This window comes from Eptesicus fuscus, chromosome 20, assembly GCF_027574615.1.
Source record: "Eptesicus fuscus isolate TK198812 chromosome 20, DD_ASM_mEF_20220401, whole genome shotgun sequence".
NCBI lineage: Eukaryota > Metazoa > Chordata > Mammalia > Chiroptera > Vespertilionidae > Eptesicus > Eptesicus fuscus.
The window spans coordinates 15,867,672-15,891,643 of NC_072492.1; the positions used below are offsets into that span (position 1 = coordinate 15,867,672).

Below are 23,972 nucleotides of genomic sequence, written 5' to 3' on the forward strand. Positions count from 1 at the left end.
CAGAATTTCCTTTTTTTAAAAAAAATATATTTTTACTGATTTCAGAGAGGAAGGGAGAGAGAGAGAGAGAAACATCAATGTGAGAATCATTGATTGGCTGCTTCCTGCACGCCACACACTGGAGATTGAGCCCGCAACCCAGGCACGTGCCCTGACCAGGAATCAAACTGTGACTTCCTGGTTGATAGGTCTACGCTCAACCACTGAGCCACACTGGCTGGGCTTTTTTTTTTTTTTTTTTTTAGAATTTTCTTTTTAAGGCTGAATAATATCTTATTGTATGTATATACTTTTTTTTTTTTTTTTTATCCCATTCATCTGTTGATGGACAGTTGGGTTGCTCTGGCTGTTGTGGATAATGTTGCTATGAACAGGGTGTTCAAGTATCTCTTAATTCCCTGCTTTCAATTCCTTTGGGTATATTCCCAGAAGCGGAATTGCTGGATAGGGAAGACATTTTTTCTTTTTACTTTTTAGGATTTATAGGTATTTAAAGCTGCTTATTTCAATAGAAGGCCAGTTTCTTTTCTTTTTTAAATAGATTTTTGTTGCTTTCAGAGAGGAAGGAAGAAGGAAAGAGAAATAGAAACATCAATGATGAGAGAGAATCATTGATTGGCTGTCTACCTGCATTCCCTACACTGGGGATGGAGCCCGAAATCTGGGCATGTGCCCTGACTGGGAATTGAACTGTGACCTCCTGGTTCATAGGTTCAACCACTGAGCCACACCTGCCGGGCTAAAAGGCCAGTTTCAAAATCAGATATCCTGATTTGTTAAATGTGAGTTTATTTAAATATTTGTGAAAAGCAACTGGATTATTGGATGGTCTGTCATAGAAATTTATACATTGTTGAAGCCAAAAGTTAATAAATTGTTGTTTTAAATTGATTTATTAAAAGATCCATGAGGGTATGTAGAAAAAAGAAACTTAAGTAATACTGAGCATTGGGAAGAGTCTGAGTAAGTAAAATAGACTTAAAGAAAGGTAGCAGAGTCTGAAACTCATGAAAAGAGGTAACCAGGGCCATGTGGCCATTTCAGTATCTGTCATCTTTAGAGAGGACTGGTGCTAATCAGGAAAATGGGGAAGGTTATTTTCAGGAGGCTTTTAACTAGGCAATTATTATTATTTCCAAAGTCCTATTTGACCTACAAAAATATGTTGTAAAGGAACATCATTCTTAGGGAGAGAAATTGGTCAGTATGTTTTAAGTCTGCCTGTACCTGGCTCTGGTAGCCCCCTAGGAAGGGGAACTTGCTAGAGCTTGTCATGTCTCTAGAGAGTTGACTGTTTTGAGGTTGGTGTCACCTTATCTGGTTATGATTTATTAAAAACAGGGTTCACCAGTCTTGTCTGCTGTTAGGACTCTGTCAAGTTGAGAGGAGGAATGATAATAGGAAGAATAGAGGAAATGAAGTGCTTTTGTTTCTGTTTTGTTAATCCTCACCAGAGGATATTTTTTCCATTGATTTTTAGAGTGTGGAAAGGAGGGGGGAGGAGAAAGACCATCAATTGGTTGTCTCCTCCATGCACCCCAAAGGGGCTAGGAATCAAACTTGCAATCCAGGTGCATGCCCTTGACCAGGAATAGAACCTGAGACCCTCGGATGCACAGGCGGATGCTCTAACCATTGAACAACACCAGCCATGGCATGAAGTGCTTTTTTTGAAACCAAAATAGAGCAATGTTTCTTGAAAGTATTACTTGCAAATATTGTTTACAGTTTCACATCATACCATGACAACTTTCACTTGTACATATTACCTGTTCATGTCCTCCCTCATATTTTTTATAGTTGACATATTGTTTATACTACTATGCAATTCTCACATTTTAGAATGTTGTGGAAGCTGCATATTTTAAAGCTCTGAAAAATAAGGGATTAAAACAAGTATTTTAACCCATCTGCTTCTTATCTAATTTATTTTCTTTTTGCTAGTAAAATGCAGAACTAAGCAGAATTTGTAACATTATGGGGTGAAATAAGTTCAGTTTATTAGACTGATCTCAGAGATGGCACTCAAGATACCTCACCTGCAGCAACTGCAGTTTTGTTTTGTATCTTAAGGAATTTTGCAGCTGGAAGGCCTTTGGGATGTATATACAGCTTCTTAGTTGTACAGATTAGAGACTTGGGCCTTATATGTCCTGATTGTGGTCCAGTGCTCTTTCTACCACCCATGCAGCCTCTGTACCCAGCCTGCAATTGGATTTCTAGTTAGACAGCCTTCTCTTTATATTAATTGGTATAATTTACATATAACATTATTAGACAGCCCCTCTATCATTGATGATTTGCAGGTGCCTGTCATCCTTTCAATTTGTGCCTATGATTTGAGTTTACTAGCATTTTCTTTTTTAGAGACTCTCTCTACTAACTTTTTAAATAAATTAACAGACTTTATGAGACTTCTCATGGCCTGAATTCACTTTGTCATTGGTCAGTCAGTCTATAGTTGATGCCCTTTGTGGCAATGGTTTTACAGTTTTTCCAGGAACCAAAGATCTGTATCTAACAGTCCCAACTTAATATTGCTTTCACCCAAGCTCCCTCTTTTTGCTTTTTCCTTTTCATTCTCTACCCCTTCCAGATGGTGGATACTTCTTATATTTCGGTATAATCCACATATTTGGTGATGGGCAATAAATTTAATAGTCTGGGCCTTTTGAAATGTGATTCTTTGACTTATATTTTAATTTTGTTTTCTCACTGGTAAAATGGGGTAACAATAACTACCTCACAGAGTGGTCGTAGAATTAAATGAGTATATATTTGATATAATTAATAATAATGAATATTAAATACCATTATTTTAACGCTTGACTGTTTTAGGACTCCAGTAGATTTAAATGCTAAGGTCCATGGTGTAGAAAGGAAACGTTACAACTACTTTGTTATTTTATGTTAATGTAGAGTTTTCCCTCCCTTTCTGTTTTTTAAACTAGGTGCTAGTATAGTTGTAGGGTGCTGTAAGTAATAGCGCAGGGAACGATTGTAGATTTTATAACTGAGATTGTAGTTAATGCTCCAGCTGAAAGACTGTCCAGTTCTACTGTGAACTTTGACTTGCCTTTATAAAAGGGTAAGCCACTTTATTTTTCTTGTCTATAAGATTGGTGGAATACCTTTTTATGGTATTAAATGTCAGAAGAACATAAGAGCCAGCTCAAACCAAATATAGACAATATGAGTTCAGAATGCCTTATAAGTCACTGCATAAAATAAGCAAGTAAAATGCATCAGGGGGCTCTGGCCGGCTTGGCTCAGTGGATAGAGTGGCAGTCTGCAGACTGAAGGGTCCCAGGTTCAATTCTGGCCAAGGGCACATGCCTGGGTTGCGGGCTCGATCCCCAGTAGGGGGTGTGCAGAAGGCAGCCAATCAATGATTCTCTCTCATCATTGATGTTTCAATCACTCTCCTTCTCCCTTCCTCTCTGAAATCAATAAAGAAATAAATTTTTAAAAAATGCATCAGGGGAATAGAGGAAATGTTCTTCATTACAGTATAATGCCAACTAATAAATGTAGAAGGAATAATAAAGTTAGAAAAATCATTTTGTAATCGTTACAGTAATAATTGATTTGTGGAAGAATCAACAATGGAAAATTTGAAGAGTAACAGGATATTTACATAGTTTCAAAGCATCTCCCCACAGATTACTTATAATTACAAAGAGAAATATGGTAGCTTTACAGTGGAGAAAGCTGGAGGGAATACCTCCTTGATTAGGTGACCACCTCCTGATGTGAGGTGCCTAGAAGGGCACAGCAGCACCTCTGTGCTCTTCATATATGTATGTACACATATATGTAACCTGAATCTAACTATGAGGAAACATTAAAACAACTCAAGGAATTTTGTAAGACAGTTCTTCAAAAATATTAAGGTTGTGAAAGTAAAAAATAGACACAAACTGTTTTTAGATTGAGAGACTAAAAAGACTTGACATGTAAATGAAATGCATGATCCTAGATTGGGTCTTGCATCAAGGGAGAAAATTGTCATGAAACACATTACTGGGATAATTAGTAAAATTTGAATACAGACTGTATTCCAGATAATAGTATTGTATGAGTGTTAAATTTTTTCAATTTGATCATTGTTTTGTGGTTGTGAAAGAAAATGTCCTTGTTTTAAAAATGTACATGCCGCCCTGACTGGTTTGGCTCAGTGGGTAGAGCGTCGGCCTGCGGACTGAAGGGTCCCAGGTTCAATTTCAGTCAAGGGCATGTACCTTGGTTGTGGGCGCATCCCCAGTAGGGGGTGTGCAGGAGGCAGCTGATCGGTGTTTCTCTATCATCGATGTTTCTGACTCTCTATCCCTCTCCCTTCCTCTCTGTAAAAAAATCAATAAAATATATTTTAAAATAAAATAAAAATGTACATGCCAAAATATTTAGGATTCAAGGGACACAATGATATCTGTAGCTCAGTCTCAAATGGTTTAGAAAAAGATACAGAGCAAGCAAATGGAGGAAAATGTTAATTGTTGAATCTGGGTGAAGAGTATACTGGAATCATTTGTACTAATCTTGCAACTCCTGTACATTTGAAATTATTTCAAAATACTTTTTCTTTTCTCTTTTTTTAAAGAGCTTGATCTCCAGTAGGGGGCATGCAGGAGGCAGCTGAATGATGTTTCTCTCTCATTGATGTTTCTATCCCTCTCCCTTCCTCTCTCTCTGAAGTCAATAAAAACAATAGCAGCGTTATTTATAATAGCTAAGATCTGGAAACAGCCCAAATGCTCATCAGTCAATGAATGGATTTTAAAAATGTACATTTACACTATGGAATATTATGCAGCTGTAAAAAGGAAAGATCTCTTAACCTTTGAGACATCATGGAGGGACCTGGAGAGTATTATGCTAAGCGAAATAAGCCAGTTAGAGAAAGACAAGTATATGATCTCACTTATATGTGGAATCTAGTGAACAGAATAAACTGATGAACAAAAAATATCCAGAGACATTGAAGCATGCAATAGACGTATGTATTTCAGAGGGAAGGGGGTGGAGTGGGCGGGAAAAGATTAAACAATGAACTTATATGCATATATGCATAGCTCATGGATGAACAGACAAAAGTTGGGGAAGGCCTGGAGAGGGGAAGGGAGTGGAGTAGAGGTAGTCAATGCGGGGGAAGGGGGACATTTATAATACTTTCAACAATAAAGATAAAATTTTTAAAAAGAATAATTTAAAAAAATGTTTTTATTGATTTGAGAGAGAGAGAGAGAGGAAGGGAGAAGGGAGAGAGAGAAACATTGAGGAGATGGAAACATCTATCAGCTGCCTCCTGGACACACCCTACTGGGGACTGAGCCCACAACCCCGGCATGTGCCCTGACCAGGTATGGCACCTGCGCGATCCCTTGGTGCACAGGACCATGCTCAGCTGAATGAACCACACTGACCAGGGCTCAAAATACTTTCCTTAAAACTGCTGTTTCAGAGGAATTCCTAAATTCTGTAAAGAGTAGAATGCTGCTTTCATCATTAAAATAGTATAATGGGTTCAAAGTCTCCTGGGTAACTAGATCTTTCTTTTGTTCATTTTTTCCTACTTGCATTTTGATTAGTTGTCACAGGATGCCTGTTGAAAGTAGCTAGGATCTATTAGAATTTTTAATACACCCAGTTACCTCTGCTTTTTCTATAATTCTGTTGCAGAAAACAGTTAAGTATATTGATGATATTAAATCTTAAAATATTCGTAATATAGTATTCACCTTACACCAAGCATTTACTTAAATAGTGGCTTTTTTTTTTTTTAAAGCATGGTCATACAACCTGGTTTTATTTATTTTTTAAAATACATCTTTATTGATTTTAGAGAGGAAGGGAGAGGAAGAGAGAGACAGAAACATCAATGAAAGACAATCATTGATCAGGTGCCTCCTGTAGACCCCGACACTGGGGATTAAGCCCGAAACCCGGGCATGTGCCCCTATCAGAAATCACACTGTGACTTCCTGGCTCATAGGTCCACGCTCAACCACTGAGCCACGCTGGCCAGACGGGCATTATTGGCTTTTCTTCATCTCCTGAGGAAATTTATAGTATCTTTCTTTTGCCTCTGTTCTAGCCTATTTCTTGGCTTCTGGTGACTGCTCTAATCTGTTAAGGACTGTTAATTTAAAAGGAAAGGTGTTAATTAACCTATTTTATACATTACTATGTGAGCACTAATTGCTCTTAATTTATTTTTCTTCATCTTGTTCCTGACATACTAAAGGCTTTTAAATTCATTTTGATTCTCTATTTATACACTGTCTTAAAGGGTGCATATTATTTATCGTCCAAACATTTTAAAACCACCAAATGAAACTGATTATGCTGTAGGTAAATTTACCCAGGTTTTATGTTTAAAATAGTTTAGGTAGAACAATTATTTCTTTGTATTTTCAAAGGGAAAAGGATTGATGAAACAAAAATAAAGGCAGTCACTTGTTGTTGAACCCACAAACAATGAAAACAAAATATTGGTTAATACACTCTATTTCTAAAGCAATATAATAATATATCTCCTTAATCTGTAATTTCTCTTTAAAAATAATGTGGTCCTGACCTGTGTTGCTCAGTGGTTAGAGGGTTGGCCTTTGCACCAGAGGGTCAAGGGTTCGATTCCTGGGCAAGAGAGCATGCTGTGGGAGGCAACTGATCCATGTTTCTCTCACTTCAATGTTACTCTTTCTCCTCTCTCTCTACCCTTCCTCCTCTTCCACTCTCTTTAAAAATCAATGGGGAAAATATCCTCACTCCTTGGGAGAGGATTAAAAAGATAAATAATGTGCAGTTAGATGAATTTCAAATGACATAGCAGTAATTGTGATGCTTTAAAAAATGCAGGATACAGAGTATCTATTGCTACTATAACTAAACTGTTATAAACTAGAAAGAAATGTGTGAAACATTACTATATTAACTATTCTTTATGTATATTTGAAGGTATAAGCTGTATCACATTTAGAAGTTTATGTACTTAAATGTTTTATTGAGGTATAACTTGCATATAGTAAAATTCTTCAATTTTAAGTGTACAGTTTCATGAATTTTGACATATATATGTAACCACCTCCACAACGAAGATATAGAACATTTCCATCACCATAAAAGGTTCCCTGGTGCTCCTTTACCCTATCCCAGCCTCTAGTGACTACTGATCCTTTTGTCAGCATTTTGGCCTGTTCTAGACTTTCATATAAATGAATCATATGGAATGTAGATTTTTGTGTCTGGCTTTGTATTGTAAATGCTTTTGATTTTCTATATATTATGATGTTTTGACGTCTTGAAAATCTTTCTGGGTGGAGAGAGACTGCCCCTCCCTGGGCTAGCCAATTTTTAGAGATAGCAAAGGATCCAGATTGAGCCTGCCTTTGATCTGCAAACTAAAGACGATATGTTATTTATAATGGTGAACTAAAGGCCCGGTGCACGAAATTTGTGCACGGGAGTGGTGGTTGTCCCTCAGCCCAGCTTGCACCCTCTCCAATCTGGGACCCCCTCAAGGGATGTTCAACTGCCCGTTTAGGCCCGACCCCACTGGGATTGGGCCTAAACGGGCAGTCAGACATCCCTCTCACAATCCAGGACTGCTGCATCCCAACTGCTTGCCTGCCTTCCTGCCTGCCTGCCTGATTTCCCCTAACCACTTCTGCCTGCCAGCCTGATCACCCCCGAACCACTCCCCTGCCAGCCTGATCGACACCTAACTGCTCCGCTGCTGGCCCGATTGCCCCTAACTGCCCTCCCCTGTCAGCCTGGTCACCCCTAACTGCCCTCCCCTGCCAGCCTGGTTGCCCCTAACTGTACTCTCCTGCAGGCCTGGTTGCTCCCAACTGTTCTCCCCTAAAGGCCTGGTCGCCCCCAACTGCCCTCCTCTGCCGGCCTGGTCACCCCTAACTGCCCTCCCCTGCAGGCCTGATAACCCACAACTGCCCTCTCCTGCCGGCCATCTTGTGGCAGCCATCTTGTGTCCACATGGGGGCGGCCATCTTTGACCACATGGAGGTGGCCATCTTGTGTGTTGGAGTGATGGTCAATTTGCATATTACTCTTTTATTAAATAGGATATTACTCAGCCATAAAAAAGAATGAAGTCTTGCCACTGGCAACATGTATGGACCTAAAGGGTATTATGCTAAGTGAAATAAGTCTTGGTCTGTTTCTAATGATTGATTTTTTTTTAGTCCTGGTTGTGAGTTATTTTCCTGCTACTTTTAATACCTCATAATTTTTAATGGATGCTACATATTGCAAATCCTATGATTTAGGATACTGTGTTTCATTTTGTTTCTTTAAAAGAATGTTGGACTGCCCTGTCTGGGTGGCTCAGTGATTGGAGTGTCCTCCTGGACACCAGAAGGTTGGGGTTTGATTCCCAGTCTGGGCACATACATTGATCGGTTGCCTCCTGCACGCCACTACTGGGGATTGAGCTCACAACCTGGGCATGTGCCCTTGACCAGAATCAAACCTGGGACCCTTCAGTCTGCAGGCCCACGCTCTATCCACTGAGACAAACCAGCGAGGGTTATTTTTATGCTTTCTTAAGTTACTTGTGATTATTTTGATCCTTTTGAGTCTTGCTTTTAAGCTTCAGTGGGGTGTATAGAATAGCTCTTAGCCCCATTACAAAACCAGTATGCTTCCCAGAACTCTACTAGATCCCCTTTTATTAAGAAAGGCTTTCTACTCACCCTAGTAGAACCACAAACTAGTCCCAGCTCTGTCTGGGCTCCGTTCAGTTACGGCTGTCTGAGAGTTCGTTCTCTAGCTTCATAAGAGTTCCAACCCACATGTGCAGATAGTAACTATTCTGCAAAATATTCCAGGGAACTCCTCTATAGATGCCCAGAATTCTGTTTCTGTGCAGCTCCTTCCTCTTTTGTATTTTGCTATTCAGATCCTTACCACTTTGGCCTCTCTGAACTCCAATATCTAGCTCATCAATTCAGCAAAATTCTTGGCTCTGTTTGAATTTCCTTACCCTGCATTGCAGCTTGGAAATTTCCTTCAGTCAGTAAGCTCTGGGAAATGTAGGACTCACCTGGATTGTTTCTCTCTGAGATCATAGGTCTTTACTGCAGTTGTCCAGTGTCTGAAAAACAGTTCTTTCATATATTTTGTCCAGTTCCTAGTTGTTTATGTTTAAAGGGCAATTTCCATAGTAATTAATTCTTCATAGGCCAAAGAGAAATCCGGTATAAAGTTTATACTTTTCATACTTTTTTAGAATAATCAGAAGAAATAAATTTTGTTCTTTTAACTTTTAACTAGTTCACTCCATCTTCTCTGCACTCCCTTTTCTGAATTTGTATTTACTATAGAAGAAATTGATTTCATGTTCTGTTAGAACTCTAATGTAACATGTATCCTTAATTTATTTACCAGTGAGGGCATCTCAAAATACAGGTTCATGTTAGATTTTACAGTTTCTCTTAATAGTGGGAAGGGGTGTTTATACAGTACATGTTTTATTATTATTATTATTATTATTGAGGTATAATTGATACACATTGTATTAGTTTCAGTATACATGTCTTTATTGTTATTTATTAACTAATTTCTGTCCTACGGCTAAATGGCCTGTTTTTTGAGCATTACAGGTGAGACCTCTCCCCTTTTTTTTTTTTTTTTAATCCTCACCCAAGGATATGTTATTGACTTTAGGAAAAGAGAGAGAAAGAGAGAGAGAGAGAGAGAGAGAGAGAGAGAGAGAGGTATGAGAGAAACCTCAATCGGTTGCCTCCGGGTGCATCCTGACCGGGTATCAAATCCACAACCTAGGTATGTGCCCTGATCCGGAATCAAGGCACATACCTTTTTGGTGTATGGGACGATGCTAACTGAATCACCCAGCTGAGACAGACCTCTCTCTCTTTCACTCGCCTTACAAATATAGGGTATTCTGCCTGGTTGGCGTGGCTCAGTGGTTGAGTGTTGACCTACAAACCAGGAGATCACAGTTTGATTCCCGGTCAGGGCACATGCCCGGGTTGCAGGCTCTAGGCAGCCGATCAATGATTCTCTCTCATCATTGATGTTTCTCTCTCTCTCTCTCTCTCTCTCTCTGTCTGTCTCTCTGTCTCTCTCTCTCTCTCTCTCTCTCTCTCTCTCTCTCCCCTTTCCTCTTTGAAATCAATAAAAATATATTAAAACAAAACAAATTGAAAAAACAAATATAGGGTGTCCCAAAAAGTGTATGCACATACTTTGAATGATTATAGAGGCAGTGTTTATTAAAATACATTTCATTTTCAGAATTGAGCTATCAGCTGTTAAGTGTGTATTCATTTTTGTGGACACCCTGTAAATAATAGCCCTAAATCACTGGAGAGGCTTAGTGGATTCATGTGTTATTGGGGGTTTTTAGTGTTTTGTTTGTTTTTTCAGTTGCTTTGTGCTTATTTTCCTTTTCTAGATTTGTTCTTTGTCTACATATAATTATTGTTGTTGTCACTTGTAACTTAACTCAGTATTTGTTTGCTGCTGTTCTCATCTTGTTCACTTGAATAATGCGTAATTTAAAAATATAACCACATAGCCCTGGCTGGATGGCTCAGTTGGTTGGAGCGTCTTCCTGTACACCCAAAAATTGTTTCAGTTTCCATTCCTGGTCCGGGCAACCAGTGTTTCTCTCTCACATCAATGTTTTCTCCCTCCCTTTCTCCCTCCTTCCTTTCTTCTTGGTCTAAAATCAATAAAGATATCCTTAGGTGAGGATTTAAAAAAAGTAACCAGCCCTACCTGGTTTGGCTCAGTGGATGGAGCGTCGGCCTGCGGACTGAAGGGTCCCAGGTTCGATTCCAGTCAAGGGCATGTACCTTGGTTGCGGGCACATTCCCAGTAGGGGGCGTGCGGGAGGCAGCTGATCGATGTTTCTCTCTCATCCATGTTTCTAACTCTATCCTTCTCCCTTCCTCTCTGTGGAAAATTCAATAAAATTAAAAAAAAAAAAAGTAACCACATAAACAGTGTTTGACTTGTCTGACTTTCCCCTCCAGGTGGTATAGCTGTATGCTGGGAAAGAAATGCAGCCTTGCTCCTCTGAAGGAAGAACTTCGAGTACAAGGGGTAAGCCTTCCTCATTATTGTTCTTGTGTATCTACTGTTGATGGTAGTTGGAGTATAGGGTTTTCCTTTACACCTTAAATCTTTAAATGGGTTTTCTGTTTTTGCTTGTTTACTTTTTAATTTGGGGGCCAAAAGGGACTTTTCACAAATTATTTAAATAAGGCCTTGCTTGACAATTGCTTATAACAAAGAAAAAGTGGGAAAACAGGAAGAGTAGAATGTCAAGAGAGAAACTAAAAATTTTAAAAACCTGGTGTTGCCTGGCTGGTGTTGCTCAGCGGATTGAGCATCGTCCCATGCACCAAGAGGTTCGATTCCCGGCCAGGGCACATGCAGGTTGCAGGCTTGATCCTCAGTGAGGGCGTGCAGGAGGCAGTAAGGGGCGTGCAGGAGGCAGCCAATTGATGTTTCTCTCCCATCAATCTTTCTATCTCTTTTCCTCTCCTTTCCTCTCTAAAATAAATTTTAAAAAATATATAAAACAACCTGGTGTCTACCTGCCACATCTGACTTCTTTATAACTGCAGAAACTCAAGGCTACATACCTTAAGAGAATTAAGTTTTTTAGTTATCAAAAAACATTTAGTTATGCGTCTAGTTATCAAGGGAAGTAGGGACATCCGGGTTAGGGAGAGCCCCATCCTGGGCTCCTCATGTTCCTGCTCGTATTTAGTTATGCGTCTAGTTATCAAAAAACACCTAGAACCAGACGATCCTCAGTACAGTTTGTGTCCCTCTATGGTGCAATTCACATGAGTTCAGCCCCTTGCTTGTTTTAAAAAGCATGTGGCGAATAAATACTCTCCCACCCCTCTCATCACCCGTCCCAGTTTATGGTATTTTGGCATGAGTAAGCCTGAGCAGGGTGACTTTCCAGAGAGATCAGATGTGGGGTCAGTGGTAGAAGCTGTTTTAATTTCTGGTTTCTCTCTAACATTCTACTTATCCTATGTTCCCTATCACACTTTTTCTTTGTTAAATTATAACAGCTACAAAGTCGTTTCATTTTCTTTCTTAAAATCTGATAGACAAAAGGGAGACTGTATAGGTGTGTCTAGTCATTTGATGGCTTTCTTTCTTACAAAAAAAAAAAAAAAACAAAAAACCATTCAAATCATTTTACCACAATGCTTCTTTGAAGAGCTGTGTTTTGGATGTTACATGTATTTGGATCTTAAGCCAGAACTATAAATTTTTTCTAATGTTTTATGGGAGGGAAAAATGCCACAACTTTGTTGAGAAATAATTTATTCATTGATTATTAGGCAGCTATGCATAATTGTTTTGGGACACAATTTCACATGAAGCAGCAGCCAGAAACATATTGGTAGAATGACTTCAATTTGATGAGATGGTGTGTTTGTTGGTTTCAGGTTCCTAAAGTCACCTACACTGAATTCTGTCAAGGTCGGACAATGAGATGGGCCTTAGCTTGGAGTTTTTATGATGATGTAACAGTACCAGTAAGTACAGACCTTGTTTTAGCTTCTCCAAATGCCAGCACATGGTGGGTTTTAGTAGGTCATAAATGAACTAAATCTTTGCTTTCCTGTTTTTCTTAACTTTGCTCCAAATGTTTGCATCAGAATGAAAAGTGGTTGTAAACATGACACAGTCCTGGAAGGCTGACGATGGTAACTGTGGAGCCTTTTTCATGGTTTGGTGCAAGACAGTGATTCTTGCTCAGTAAACAAATTAATTGGAAATGCATCTTTTAGGAATTAAAAATGCAGATAATATAACTTGTAGAAATACCTTGCAGATATAAGTATTCTGATGGACATTCCTCATAAATTTAATGGGCCCTGGCTGGTGTTGCTCAATGGTTAGAGCCTATGGCCCATGCACCAAAGGGCTATGGGTTCGATTCCCAGTCAAGGGCATGTACCTGGGTTGCAGATTTAATACCTACCCCTGGTTGAGGTGTGTGCAGGAGGTAACCAATCGATGTGTCTCTCTGAGGTCGATGTTTTTGTTCTCTCTCCCCTTCCCACTCTCTTTCCCTATCTCCCTCTCTTCCTCCCCCCCTCCTGCTCTCTCCCTTCTACTCTAAAAATCGATGGAAAAAAATAAATATCCTCAGGTGAGGATTAACAAAAAATTTAAGTAGAAATCTGTTTTCCTTTACTTACTGCTGCTTTCCTACAGTACCTATCTCTTCAGGTTCCTGGTTGAATATAGAAATTTGCCATTTGGGGTTTGATTTGTAACACTTAGAACCTTTCACTAAAGTGATCCCTATCTTGGCTTTAAGATTTGCACTAGAATATTGATCAGTTTTGAATCCAGGTGATAGGTCATTATCCTATTCTTTCTACTTTGTGTATGCTTGAGCTTGAACATTTTTGTAGTAGAATGTTTTACAAAGTGATTTGTTCCACAAACTTCTCCTTGTCCTATGTGCTGCTCTATGTAAAAGAAAAGTGCAAATTCGCGAGACTGCGTAAATTCTCTGGGCTGCACTGAGAAGTCATAATAGAATAGCATCTGTGGCTCAGTGGTTGAGCATCGACCTATGAACCAGGAGGTCACGGTTTGATTCCCAGTAAGGGCATCTGCCTGGGTTGCGGGCTTGATCCCCAGTGTGGGGTGTGCAGGAAGCAATTGATCAGTGACCCTCTCTCCTCATTGATGTTTCTATCTCTCTGTTCCTCTCCCTTCCTCTCTGAAATTAACAAAAATATACTATTTTTAAAAAAGAATAACATCTGTTCTCACATTTCCCTCATAAAGTGATTGACTTATTGTTTTTTTTTTTGGGGGGGTTATTTTGTTTTCATTTACCAATTCTGTCAGATTTTAATATTTTGCCATATTTGCTTCAGATCTTTTTTATTTATTTAATTCTTTATTGTTGAAAGTATTACATATGTCCCCTTTTGTCCCCATTGCCCTCTCCCAGTCTGCCCCCGACTCCCCAGCCCAGGACTTCTTTGCCTATAGCCTCCTGCCTTAAGTTTATGCGCACTTGGCTCTGTCTGTGCTCCTCCTGCCCAGAGTATTGATGGAGGCCTGGTACCTGGTCCTTCAGGTTTCTAATCCCTTGCCCATACAATAGGGTCGTTCTCAGTGCTCCTCTCCAAAGGTGTTGGCTGCTCCTGGTCTCTAAAGTCATCTTAAATGTTGCTGTGTCTCTGACAGAGGAGTAGAGACATGCAGAAGTACAAGCAGACAATTTGCAGATGTTTCTGAATACATGAGCTAGAATTTGAAACTGAGCTTGTCCTTCCTAATATTCTGCTGGTTTGAAAAGTTCCCCAGTCACATTTGAATGGCCTGAGCCATGGAATCCTAGATCCGTCTCTGTACAATGACTACAACAGGATATGTAGAGATTAGAGTTTGAAATATTCACTGGTTACAAAGATGTTTCTGCTTTTTGGACCTCCCTCCCTTATCTTTCATCTTCTAGAATACCAGGGCTTTAACACCAAATTGTTAAAAATCATTACTAATGCCTTGGGTTATTGCTATGCAGACACTAACAGCTGCAGGGAAGTGGAACTGCACCTGCTCCCAAATGCTTTCTGTGTAACTTGCTTCCCACATTTGTTGGCACCGCGGGTGGAAGAGCTAATAATGAGCTCTGGCACTCTTCACATCATCTCAGAGACCAGGGTTGCCCTCGCCTTCTTGGAATAGTAGCTATTTCAGATCAGAGTATCAAAGGGCACTATGTTTCTGTGTTAGCAAAATCAGCTGACTTTGAAAAGGAACCTTCTAAGCTTCCCTCCTTGCTTTTCTGTCTTTTAGGCCATCCTTGAGCCTAATTCGTAGTTTTAACCATCAAAGAATGCCTGTTGCTAAGGGTCTCAGGTTTCTTCCATGCCAGAGTACTCATCCCTCCCCAGCACTAACCTAACCCAAAGCTGTTAATAATGCATTCCCAAGTGTTCCATTAGGTGCACTTAAACTGCTACAGGGAAAATGGCAATTTCTGATTTGTGGTAACCCAGCAACAGTTTCTTAGCACTGGAGCCCTTGATCAGCAACTGCTTTCCCAGGGGTAGTCCCAGGGCACTCCTGAGGTTTTTAGTGGGCTGTCCTCTTAGTTCACCTTCCCTCTGCTGGACCTTTCCTCACCCCTTGCTTTTTTAAAGGAGTTTCTATCACCTGATTTCCCGCTGCTTGCTCCTATAGTGAGTGGGGAAGGAAGAGGATGCTGCTTTAGATGAGGAGAGGAAGCCAAGAACTAGAGCTAGTTAGGCAGAAATATTGACCTACTTTCCAGCCCCCCACCCCCAGTCCGGCCTTTTTAGGGTAAATGTGTGAGTTACTATGGCAACTTCTGTTTTCACTTATCTCAGACCTAACTGACTCCTTTCTGTTGGTGCTGAATGGTGAAAAATTCTAATTCACTGCTGATTCAGTGCCTACACTAAGCCCATTGCTTTTGTCTGTATTTATTTTAGTAACCATAAGAGGAGTCCTAGTGTTGATAGAATTTTGTACAATCATTTTTGACTGATGATGAATATAAGGAAGCATCTTGTAAAGACTGCTCTTTACAGAATTTTAACAAGCCACTTAGAATTCCTTTGTCCCAGATTCTCTTCTAATTGCTTCAGGCGTTATTTTAGCTTAGCTTTCAGAAGCTAGACGCTTGTTAAAAGAAAAAGGAAAAATAATGTGGCTCTAGCAAGTTGTGCACTCTTGGTATAAACATTGCAACTCTGGTTTTAAAAAATTCTTCCTCTGCATTCAAGATATTTCCTGGGACTTTCCCGTCTAGAGAGTAATAACCAGAGGACCTTTTGGAGATCAGATGGAGGGAAGGGGTCACATTGATTAGGTAGCCTTGTTAGTGTCAAGAGTTTTGGGGTCTCCTGACAGTGCTCTACTTTTTTTTTTTTTTTAATCACACCAAGTTAGTGGGATGGCTTTTATTTAGAAGTCCTTTTTAAAAATTTTTATTTTTTATTGATTTCAGAGAGAAAAGGAGAGGGAGATAGAAACATCAATGATGAGGAAGAATCATTAATCAGCTGCCTCCTGCATGCCCCCTACTGGGGATCAAGCCCGCAACCCCAGCATGTGCCCTGATCGAGAATAGAACTGTGATGCTCAATCCCTGAGCCACAGAGGCCGGGCTCCATAGACTTTCAAACTAGTACCAGATAGATTAGGGATTCCTTTTAGGCATCCCAGAGGATGACAGTTGGGGGCAGACATCAGGTTGGTACTTTAGGCCTCACTCTCATTTTATCCAGAGATGATCTGCTTTTAGCAATTTTATGTATTGATTATATTTGTTTAAAGGATTCACTGTTAAGAAATGGTTTGAAAACCAATACTGTACCCAGTTATACATTATAAAATAGATATGATGATTAGGGAGCTGAGCTCTTGAGCAAAACCAAAGCTAAGGACCGTCTTCTTACTTACTTTTCTTATTCATTGTGGTAATACCAAAGACACCATTTTCTATTCCTTATGTTGATTAGTTTTATGGGAGAGAAAAACATGAAGGATTGATTCAGAATTGTGTGTAAGTGCAAAAATGAATGGTAGGGACCAGAATGGTTGAAAGAGTTCAGAAAAGGCAGCAGTTCAAGCTGGGCTTATCAGAGATGACTTCATGGAGGAGAAATTGTTGTTGTCTGACGCGTAGTTGGTGCTCAGTAAGTATTTTCCTGAATGTGGAAAGGAATGATGTAGAACAAGCATGTCAAACTCGCGGCCCACGGGCTGCATGGGGCCCACAACAAATATTTTTGTGTCCCAGCCAATATAATGATATATAAGAAACATTTTAATAAAAATTTTGTAACTTAATTTTTACAATATCCTGTTATACATAATTATTAATAACAAACTACAACGTTCGTTAATGACTGATTACTATAATCGTGTTGCATTCATTTCCCTTACGCGCCTTACACGTAGGCGCACTATTTCTTTCCACTAATACTAGCAGCGAATATTTTAGTAGCCGATTGCCATGTCATTAGTCTTGGACTGACTTGTTTGATGTGCACAACAGGAAATATTTCGCTTTCGGAGAAAAAGAAAAATAGATTGATTTGAGTTACGCTTATTCATTTGTGCAGTTATTCAGTGTCTGGTAAGTTAATGTTCAAGAAAAATATTAATTTTTATTAAATGTTCTATTATTTTATGTTAACAATTACTCATTTATTTCAGCCCTTTGTATTCAGCATGTCTCTATCGAAATAAACCTATGTTTCTATGAAAATTGAAGCTTTTGTTTTTTTGCGGCCCACATAAACTTACACCTTGTTTATTTGGCCCGTGTTAGCCTTTGAGTTTGACATGCTTGGTGTAGAACTTGTACTAAGGTGCAACATTGCAAGTAGGACATTAATAGATTTAGATTTGAAGCACTAGATGTAGTCTTCGTTGTTTGAATGGTTTACTTCACACACATTGTCATTTTATTGAAAACTGACAACAATTAAGTAAATTAGGTGGTATTATTCCTGCTTGCTAGATGAGTAAACTGGAGGCTCTAAAAAGACAGGTTGGAACCCAGATTAGTGTGACTTCACAGCCTATACTTTTAGTCACTCTGGTACTCTGCTTTCTGGTACTCTTAGTCACTCTGGTACTCTGCTTTCTGGTACTCTTAGTCACTCTGGTACTCTGCTTTCTGGTACTCTTAGTCACTCTGGTACTCTGCTTTCTGGTACTCTTAGTCACTCTGGTACTCTGCTTTCTGGTACTCTTAGTCACTCTGGTACTCTGCTTTCTGGTACTCTTAGTCACTCTGGTACTCTGCTTTCTGGTACTCTTAGTCACTCTGGTACTCTGTTTCAGTCTGGCTGTGTAATAACCTGCTCATGTAGGCCTGCATCATCTTGCTTGTAGGCCTCTCTTCTCAAGATGAGTCACTTGGGCTCATCCTTGAGCTCACCATTCTGCTCAAAAACTCCTGAGTGTCTACTTACTGCCAGTGGGAAGTATAGCTCATTTGGCTCCTTGGACTTCCCAAATCTGTCCTTAACTTTCCCTTCCATCCTAATCACTCCCTATTTTTCTGACTGTACTATCTTCTCCTATATTGGCCTCCACTGACTTCTCATGATGCCAGAGTCATAGCTCACAGTCTGCTCTCTGTCTGGCCCTTCCCTCGGACTTCCCTCTACTGCAGCCCAGGTCAATTCCAATTTCTGCATAAAGCCTTCTTAACCATTCAGCCCATAGAAATCTCTGGACTTGTATTTGTATTCTCCATAACCTTCTTTGTGACATACTTTGTGTTGGTAATTTGTTTAACTCTGGCATGGTGGATCACACCAAAACAATTGCATGGTGTATAGAAAATGCCTTTTGTGAGCTGGCCTGTACCTAGCTTTATGTTGAGCAGGTTACTTAACTTCTCTAAGCTTCAATTTCCTCACTTATAAAATGGGAGTTAAATAATAATACCTACCACATAGGGTTTTGAGAATTAAATGTACTTAACACAGTGCCTGTAAAATATACTGTATTGTCATTTCCCACCATTTCTTCTCACCCCCCTCCCCATATTTGATGTTCTAGTAATGCTGAGCTACTGTTTTCTGAGGTTCCCTTTTTTTTTCACATAAAGAGAATGTCTAGCCCATCCGGCGTGGCTTAGCAGTTGAGTGTTGACCTAGGAACCAGGAGGTAGCGGTTTGATTCCTGGTTGGGGCACATGCCCGGGTTGCGGGCTCGATCCCAATGTGGGGTGTGCAGGAGGCGGCCAGTCAATGATTCTATCTCATCATTGATGTTTCTGTCTCTCTTCCTCTCTGAAATCAATAAAAATGTTTTTTTAAAAAGAGAGAGAGAGAATGTCCAGATAGTCACTAGATAACTAAAAATTGCCTGGAGATTCCTCTCTGACCATCAGACTCCTCATTTATCAAGTTAGTTCGGATACTACCTTCTGTAAAGCTTGCCCTGACTCTTCCTAAGCTGTATTGGGATCCTTCTCCTGTCTTCATTATAGTACTTTGTCCATATTCCCATCATTGGATCTTTTATGTGGCACCAATCTAGCATAGTGTCTGGTCCTCAAATAATTGTTAAATGAATGAAAATAAAGGAACAAGTGATGTGGTAAAGTGATTCTAGACTGAGGTACCAGCTATAGCATGAGGTACCAGCTATAGCAGAAAACAGTTCCTGACAAATCCCTGAGCATCCAGGTGGCAATAAAGAAGTTCCCAGGAAGCATTCTATGTTCATGAAATCTCCTCTTTTTAAAATCTATTTGAATTTTGGCCTGGCCAGTGTGGCTCAGCAGTTGAGTGTTGACCTAGGAACCAAGAGGGTCACCAGTTTGATTCCCAGTCAGGGCACATACCCAGGTTGTGGGCTCTATCCCCAGTGGGGTATTGCAGGAGGCAGCCAGTCGATGACTTCCTCCCTCATCAATGTTTCTTCTATCTCTATCCCTCTCCCTTTCTCTCTCTCTAAAAATCAATAAAAATATTTTTTAAAAATAAAATAAAATCTATTTGAATTTTTTATTCTATTCATAATATATGTTTTTATTTTCACTTTTTAAAAGAAATAATTTTAATATTGAGTCAAATTGACAATCTGAGAAGATACACTATATTTATCATTTGGTTCCATTGCTATTTTTACAAAGTATGACAAGTAATAAGGTTAGTTTTATAAATAATAAAAAAGGTTAATTCTATTTTTTATAGAATTATTTCTTCTTCTTTTTTTTTTTTTTTTTTTTAGTTTTACCTTTCTCTTCCCAAAATGCAGCTTACAGAATTAACTACAATGCTACATTAGTATGTAATCATTTTTTTTCTTCTTCTTGGATTATCACTTTATTGAGTTACTAGAGGCCTGGTGCATGAAAATTCATGCACTGGAGGGGGAGTCCCTCAGCCCAGCCTGCCCCCCCTCACAGTCCGGGAGCCCTCAGGGGTGGAAGGTGACCCAGCAATCAGGGGAAGGCAACGCCCCATCACACCTCTGCTGCTGCCACTGCCGGCAGCACAAGCCTTGGCCGGCCCTGGTTACCTGAGCCTTGGGCGGCCCTGGGCGGCTGGGCAGCCACCATCCGAGGCTTGCCTGCACCTCTGGCCGGCCCTGGGGGGCTGAGGGGAATGGGGGACTCCAGAGGCAGGTGCGCGGAGCTAAGGGGACTGGGCGCTGCCATATTGTGGCTGTGGGTGCCGCCATCTTTGAGGGTGGGGCAGTCAGCATATTCCTTCCTTATTGGCTGTGGGTGCCGCCATCTTTGTGATGGCGTGAGGGTCAATTAGCATACCCCCTCTTTATTAGATAGGATAACTTGACATGTGCAGGTTCATTGGTACCAGTCACCCCAAACCCTCCCCCAAGTGGTAGGTCTTACATTTATTCTATTGCTGTTTATCAAACCATTTTATTTGGGTTTCAGTTTCTAATTATTTTTAATTCCTAAAGGAACTCTCTTTTTGGAGTTTAGGATTTTTGTTAAAATTGCTTTCAAAGCCCACATAGCTAATTTGAAATATTATCCAAAATAGAATACCTCTGTGCTTTAAAAGTGGGTTTGATTTTTTTTTTTAAATAGCTGGAAGGTATTTCTTAAAACTATTACATGGTTTCTTAAAGTAATGTAATAACTGGCCCTTCAAGGTGACTATTTTAATGCAAAGGCCTTCCCTTAAATGTGAACATATTGCTTGACTTAAATGTTTATTTAAAAATCAAGTTTGCCCAGCCAGTGTGGCTCAACAGTTGAGCATTGACCCAGGAACCAAGAGGTGGAGGGTTCGAGTCCCATTCAGGGCACATGCCTGGGTTGCAGGCTCGATCCCCAGTAGGGGGTGCGCAGGAGGCAGTTGATTGATGATGTTTCTCATTGATATTTACATCTCTCTATGCCTCTCCTTTCCTCTCTCTCTAAAATATCAATAAAAACATTAAAAAAAAAATCAAGCTTGTGTGATTTATTTATGCCACAGACATCTTGATTTATCCATTAATTTAGAAGTTTCCTGAGGGCAGGAATCATACATTCATTCATTTATTCTATAATTTTTTTGTGCAGTATATGGTAGTTGGCACTTAATATTTACTGAACAGATGTATGTCTAAACTACTATGCTTTTTTCCTATCTTCCTTCATTAGAGAAGAGGGAATTAAATTAAAGGTGCTGTTTTGCTTCAGCTTTTTTTTTTTTTTAGAATTGATTTTAGAGAAAGAAAAAAAAGTGGAGAGACATTGATTTGTTGTTCTAGTTATTTATGCATTCATTGGTTGTTCTTTTTTTTATTGATTTAAAAAAATTTTTTTTACAGAGAGGAGGAGAGAGGGATAGAGAGTTAGAAACATCGATGAGAGAGAAACATCGATCAGCTGCCTCCTGCACACCCCCTACTGGGATGTGCCCGCAACCAAGGTACATGCCCTTGACTGGAATCGAACCTGGGACCTTTCAGTCCGCAGGCCGACGCTCTATCCACTGAGCAAAACTGGTCAGGGCACATTGGTTGTTCTTGTATGTGCCTTGACCGGACAGCTACCTGACCAGGGCTGCTGTGTGTGTCTGTGTGTGTGTGTGTGTGTGTGTGTGTGTGTGTGTGTGTGTGTGTTGTTTGTTTGTTTGTTTTTATTTTTATTTTTTATTTTTTACAGAGAGGAAGAGAGAGGGATAGAGAGCTAGAAACATCGATGAGAGAGAAACATCGATCAGCTGCCTCCTGCACACCCCCCACTGGGGATGTGCCCGCAACCAAGGTACATGCCCTTGACCGGAATCGAACCCGGGACCTTTGAGTCCGCAGGCCGACGCTCTATCCACTGAGCCAAACCGGTCTCGGCTGTTTTTTTTTTTTTAAATGTTTCATTTTGGTAAGCATTTTAGAAAATATGGATAATTTTTTTTTAAGGAAGAAAAGAAAATTACCATAATCCCTACCACCCATAGCTAACCACTGTTAACAATTTTGAGTATGTGCTTTACATACTGAAAAAAAAAGAGTAGTTTCTTCTTTAAATTTAAATTCATACATAAAGTTACACAGCAAATAGTACAAAAGAATTTATGGTAAAAGCAAACCTTGCCCCATCACAACTTTTTTATAACATCCCACTCCCCAGAGAGAACATATTTTAGTGTATTCTGTTTCCTATGGTGGTGCCCCATCTCTCTTGATCTGTGCTTTCCAATATGTTGGCCACAAGTGCATTGACTTTAAATTTAAATTAAATTATGTTAAATTAAAAATTTAGTTTCTCAACAGTCTCACCAGCTACATTTCAAGTGTTCCAATAGCCACATGTGGCTAGAAGCTACCATATTGACCAGCACAGATACAGAACATTTCTATCATCACAGAAAGTTCTGTTGGATAACAGTGCTCTAGATAAAAATATGCTTTTATCTTTACTTCTTCATTTGTCAACTTTAGACAGTTTTAATTGCCTTGATTCTGTTTCTAATCATAAATAATTTGGTAAACTTAAAAAAATTAAAAGATATGTGCTTTTATAAAGTTGTATCTGTGTAGATTTAAATCTTAATGACTTATTTACCAGTAACCCAGATTCCTCTCATGCGTACTCCTAATTACTAACCCCTACCTCCTGTTTATCAATAGTGTCTGGTTTCTTTTATGCAAATTATGTCTGTGGGATTCATCCACATTGGTGCTGAACAGAGTTTGTCCTTTGGAACAGTATTACTATATCATTTGAATATACTACAATTTATCCATTCTACTATTTAGAGACATTTGAGTTGTTTCCCGTGTGCAGGTATCTATATATATAAAGAGCCAGGGTTGTAACATCCAAAACGATTGAAGGCTCAACCGAACGCCAGGCTGCACGCGCAGCAGGCGAGCGGGCTGAACTGCTGAACTCTCAGAGAGAGAGGGAGGCGGGGCTGATCAGCAGTGTCGGCAGCTACTGGCGAGGCCCAGAGAGAGAAGCAGGGTTTGCTTCTCTCTGTGGGCCTTGCCCGCAGCCAAGCCTCTCTCTCTCTCCCACAGGTCAGCAGTTCAAGCCTGCTTGCCAGCAGCCTGGGGCAGCTGCTGATCAGCCCTGCCTCTATGATCAGGCCTGGAGATAGGCCTGGAGATGCTGACTGGCATAGAAACCAACCAATCAGAACCAAATCTGAGTGAACTGCAAGGAGCCAATGGCTGCCTAGGAGGCGGAGCTTTTGACGCCTGACTGGCATAGAAATCGACCTGTCAGAACCTACTCTGGGTGAACTGCAGAGGCAGGACCTAAGGTAGGGGCTGAGGAGGGGTTTTAAGGGCAATAGCTCCTTGGTGTAAGGTGTAAGAAAGTGATTCCATTTTTTAATGACTGGTTTGGCAGTATGGTGCAAATGGTTGGCTATCAGTCTAGATATAGGGATTATGTGTGTTTGTCTGCCAAGAACATCTCCTCCTGCTAAAAAAGGCTTTTCCCCACCATTTAAGCAATCCTATCCTATATAATCTATACCAATAAAAGGGTAATATGCTAATTAGACCTGGTCGACCGGCCATCTTCCAGATGTCCAACTTCCTTCCAGACAAAGCCATGGTGGTGGCGGCCGGGGCAGAGGCAGTTAGGGGCAATCATGCCGACGGGGGCAAGGTAGGGGCAATCAGGCTGGCAGGGGGACAAGGTAGGGGCGATCAGGCTGACGGGGGGGCAAGGTAGAGGCGATCAGACCGGCAGGGGCGCAAGGTAGGGGCGATCAGGCCAGCAGGCAGAGGGGTTAGGGGCAATCAGGCAGGCAGGCAGGCAGGCGAGTGGTTAGGAGCCAGTCTTCCCAGATTGTGAGAGGGATCCCAGATTGGAGAGGGTGCAGGCCTGGCTGAGGAACCCCCTTCCATGCACAAATTTCGTGCACCAGGCCTCTAGTTATGAATAATCTTCTCTGAACATTCTTATGCGTGATTTTACATTTCAGTTGAGTATAAACCTAGAAGTGGAACTGTTG

The 23,972-nt window shown here is 40.3% G+C and overlaps 1 protein-coding gene across 1 annotated transcript in view; it reads left to right on the top strand.

Annotated features, from left to right (window-relative positions):
* The window catches only part of METTL16 (methyltransferase 16, N6-methyladenosine), a 62,021-nt gene that overhangs the window by 32,239 nt on the left and 5,810 nt on the right, over positions 1–23,972 (top strand). The window contains exons 8-9 of the mRNA XM_008147900.3: positions 11,019–11,088; positions 12,462–12,551. Coding sequence (XP_008146122.2) covers positions 11,019–11,088; positions 12,462–12,551 — 160 coding nt within the window. The remainder of the gene's footprint in view (positions 1–11,018; positions 11,089–12,461; positions 12,552–23,972) is intronic.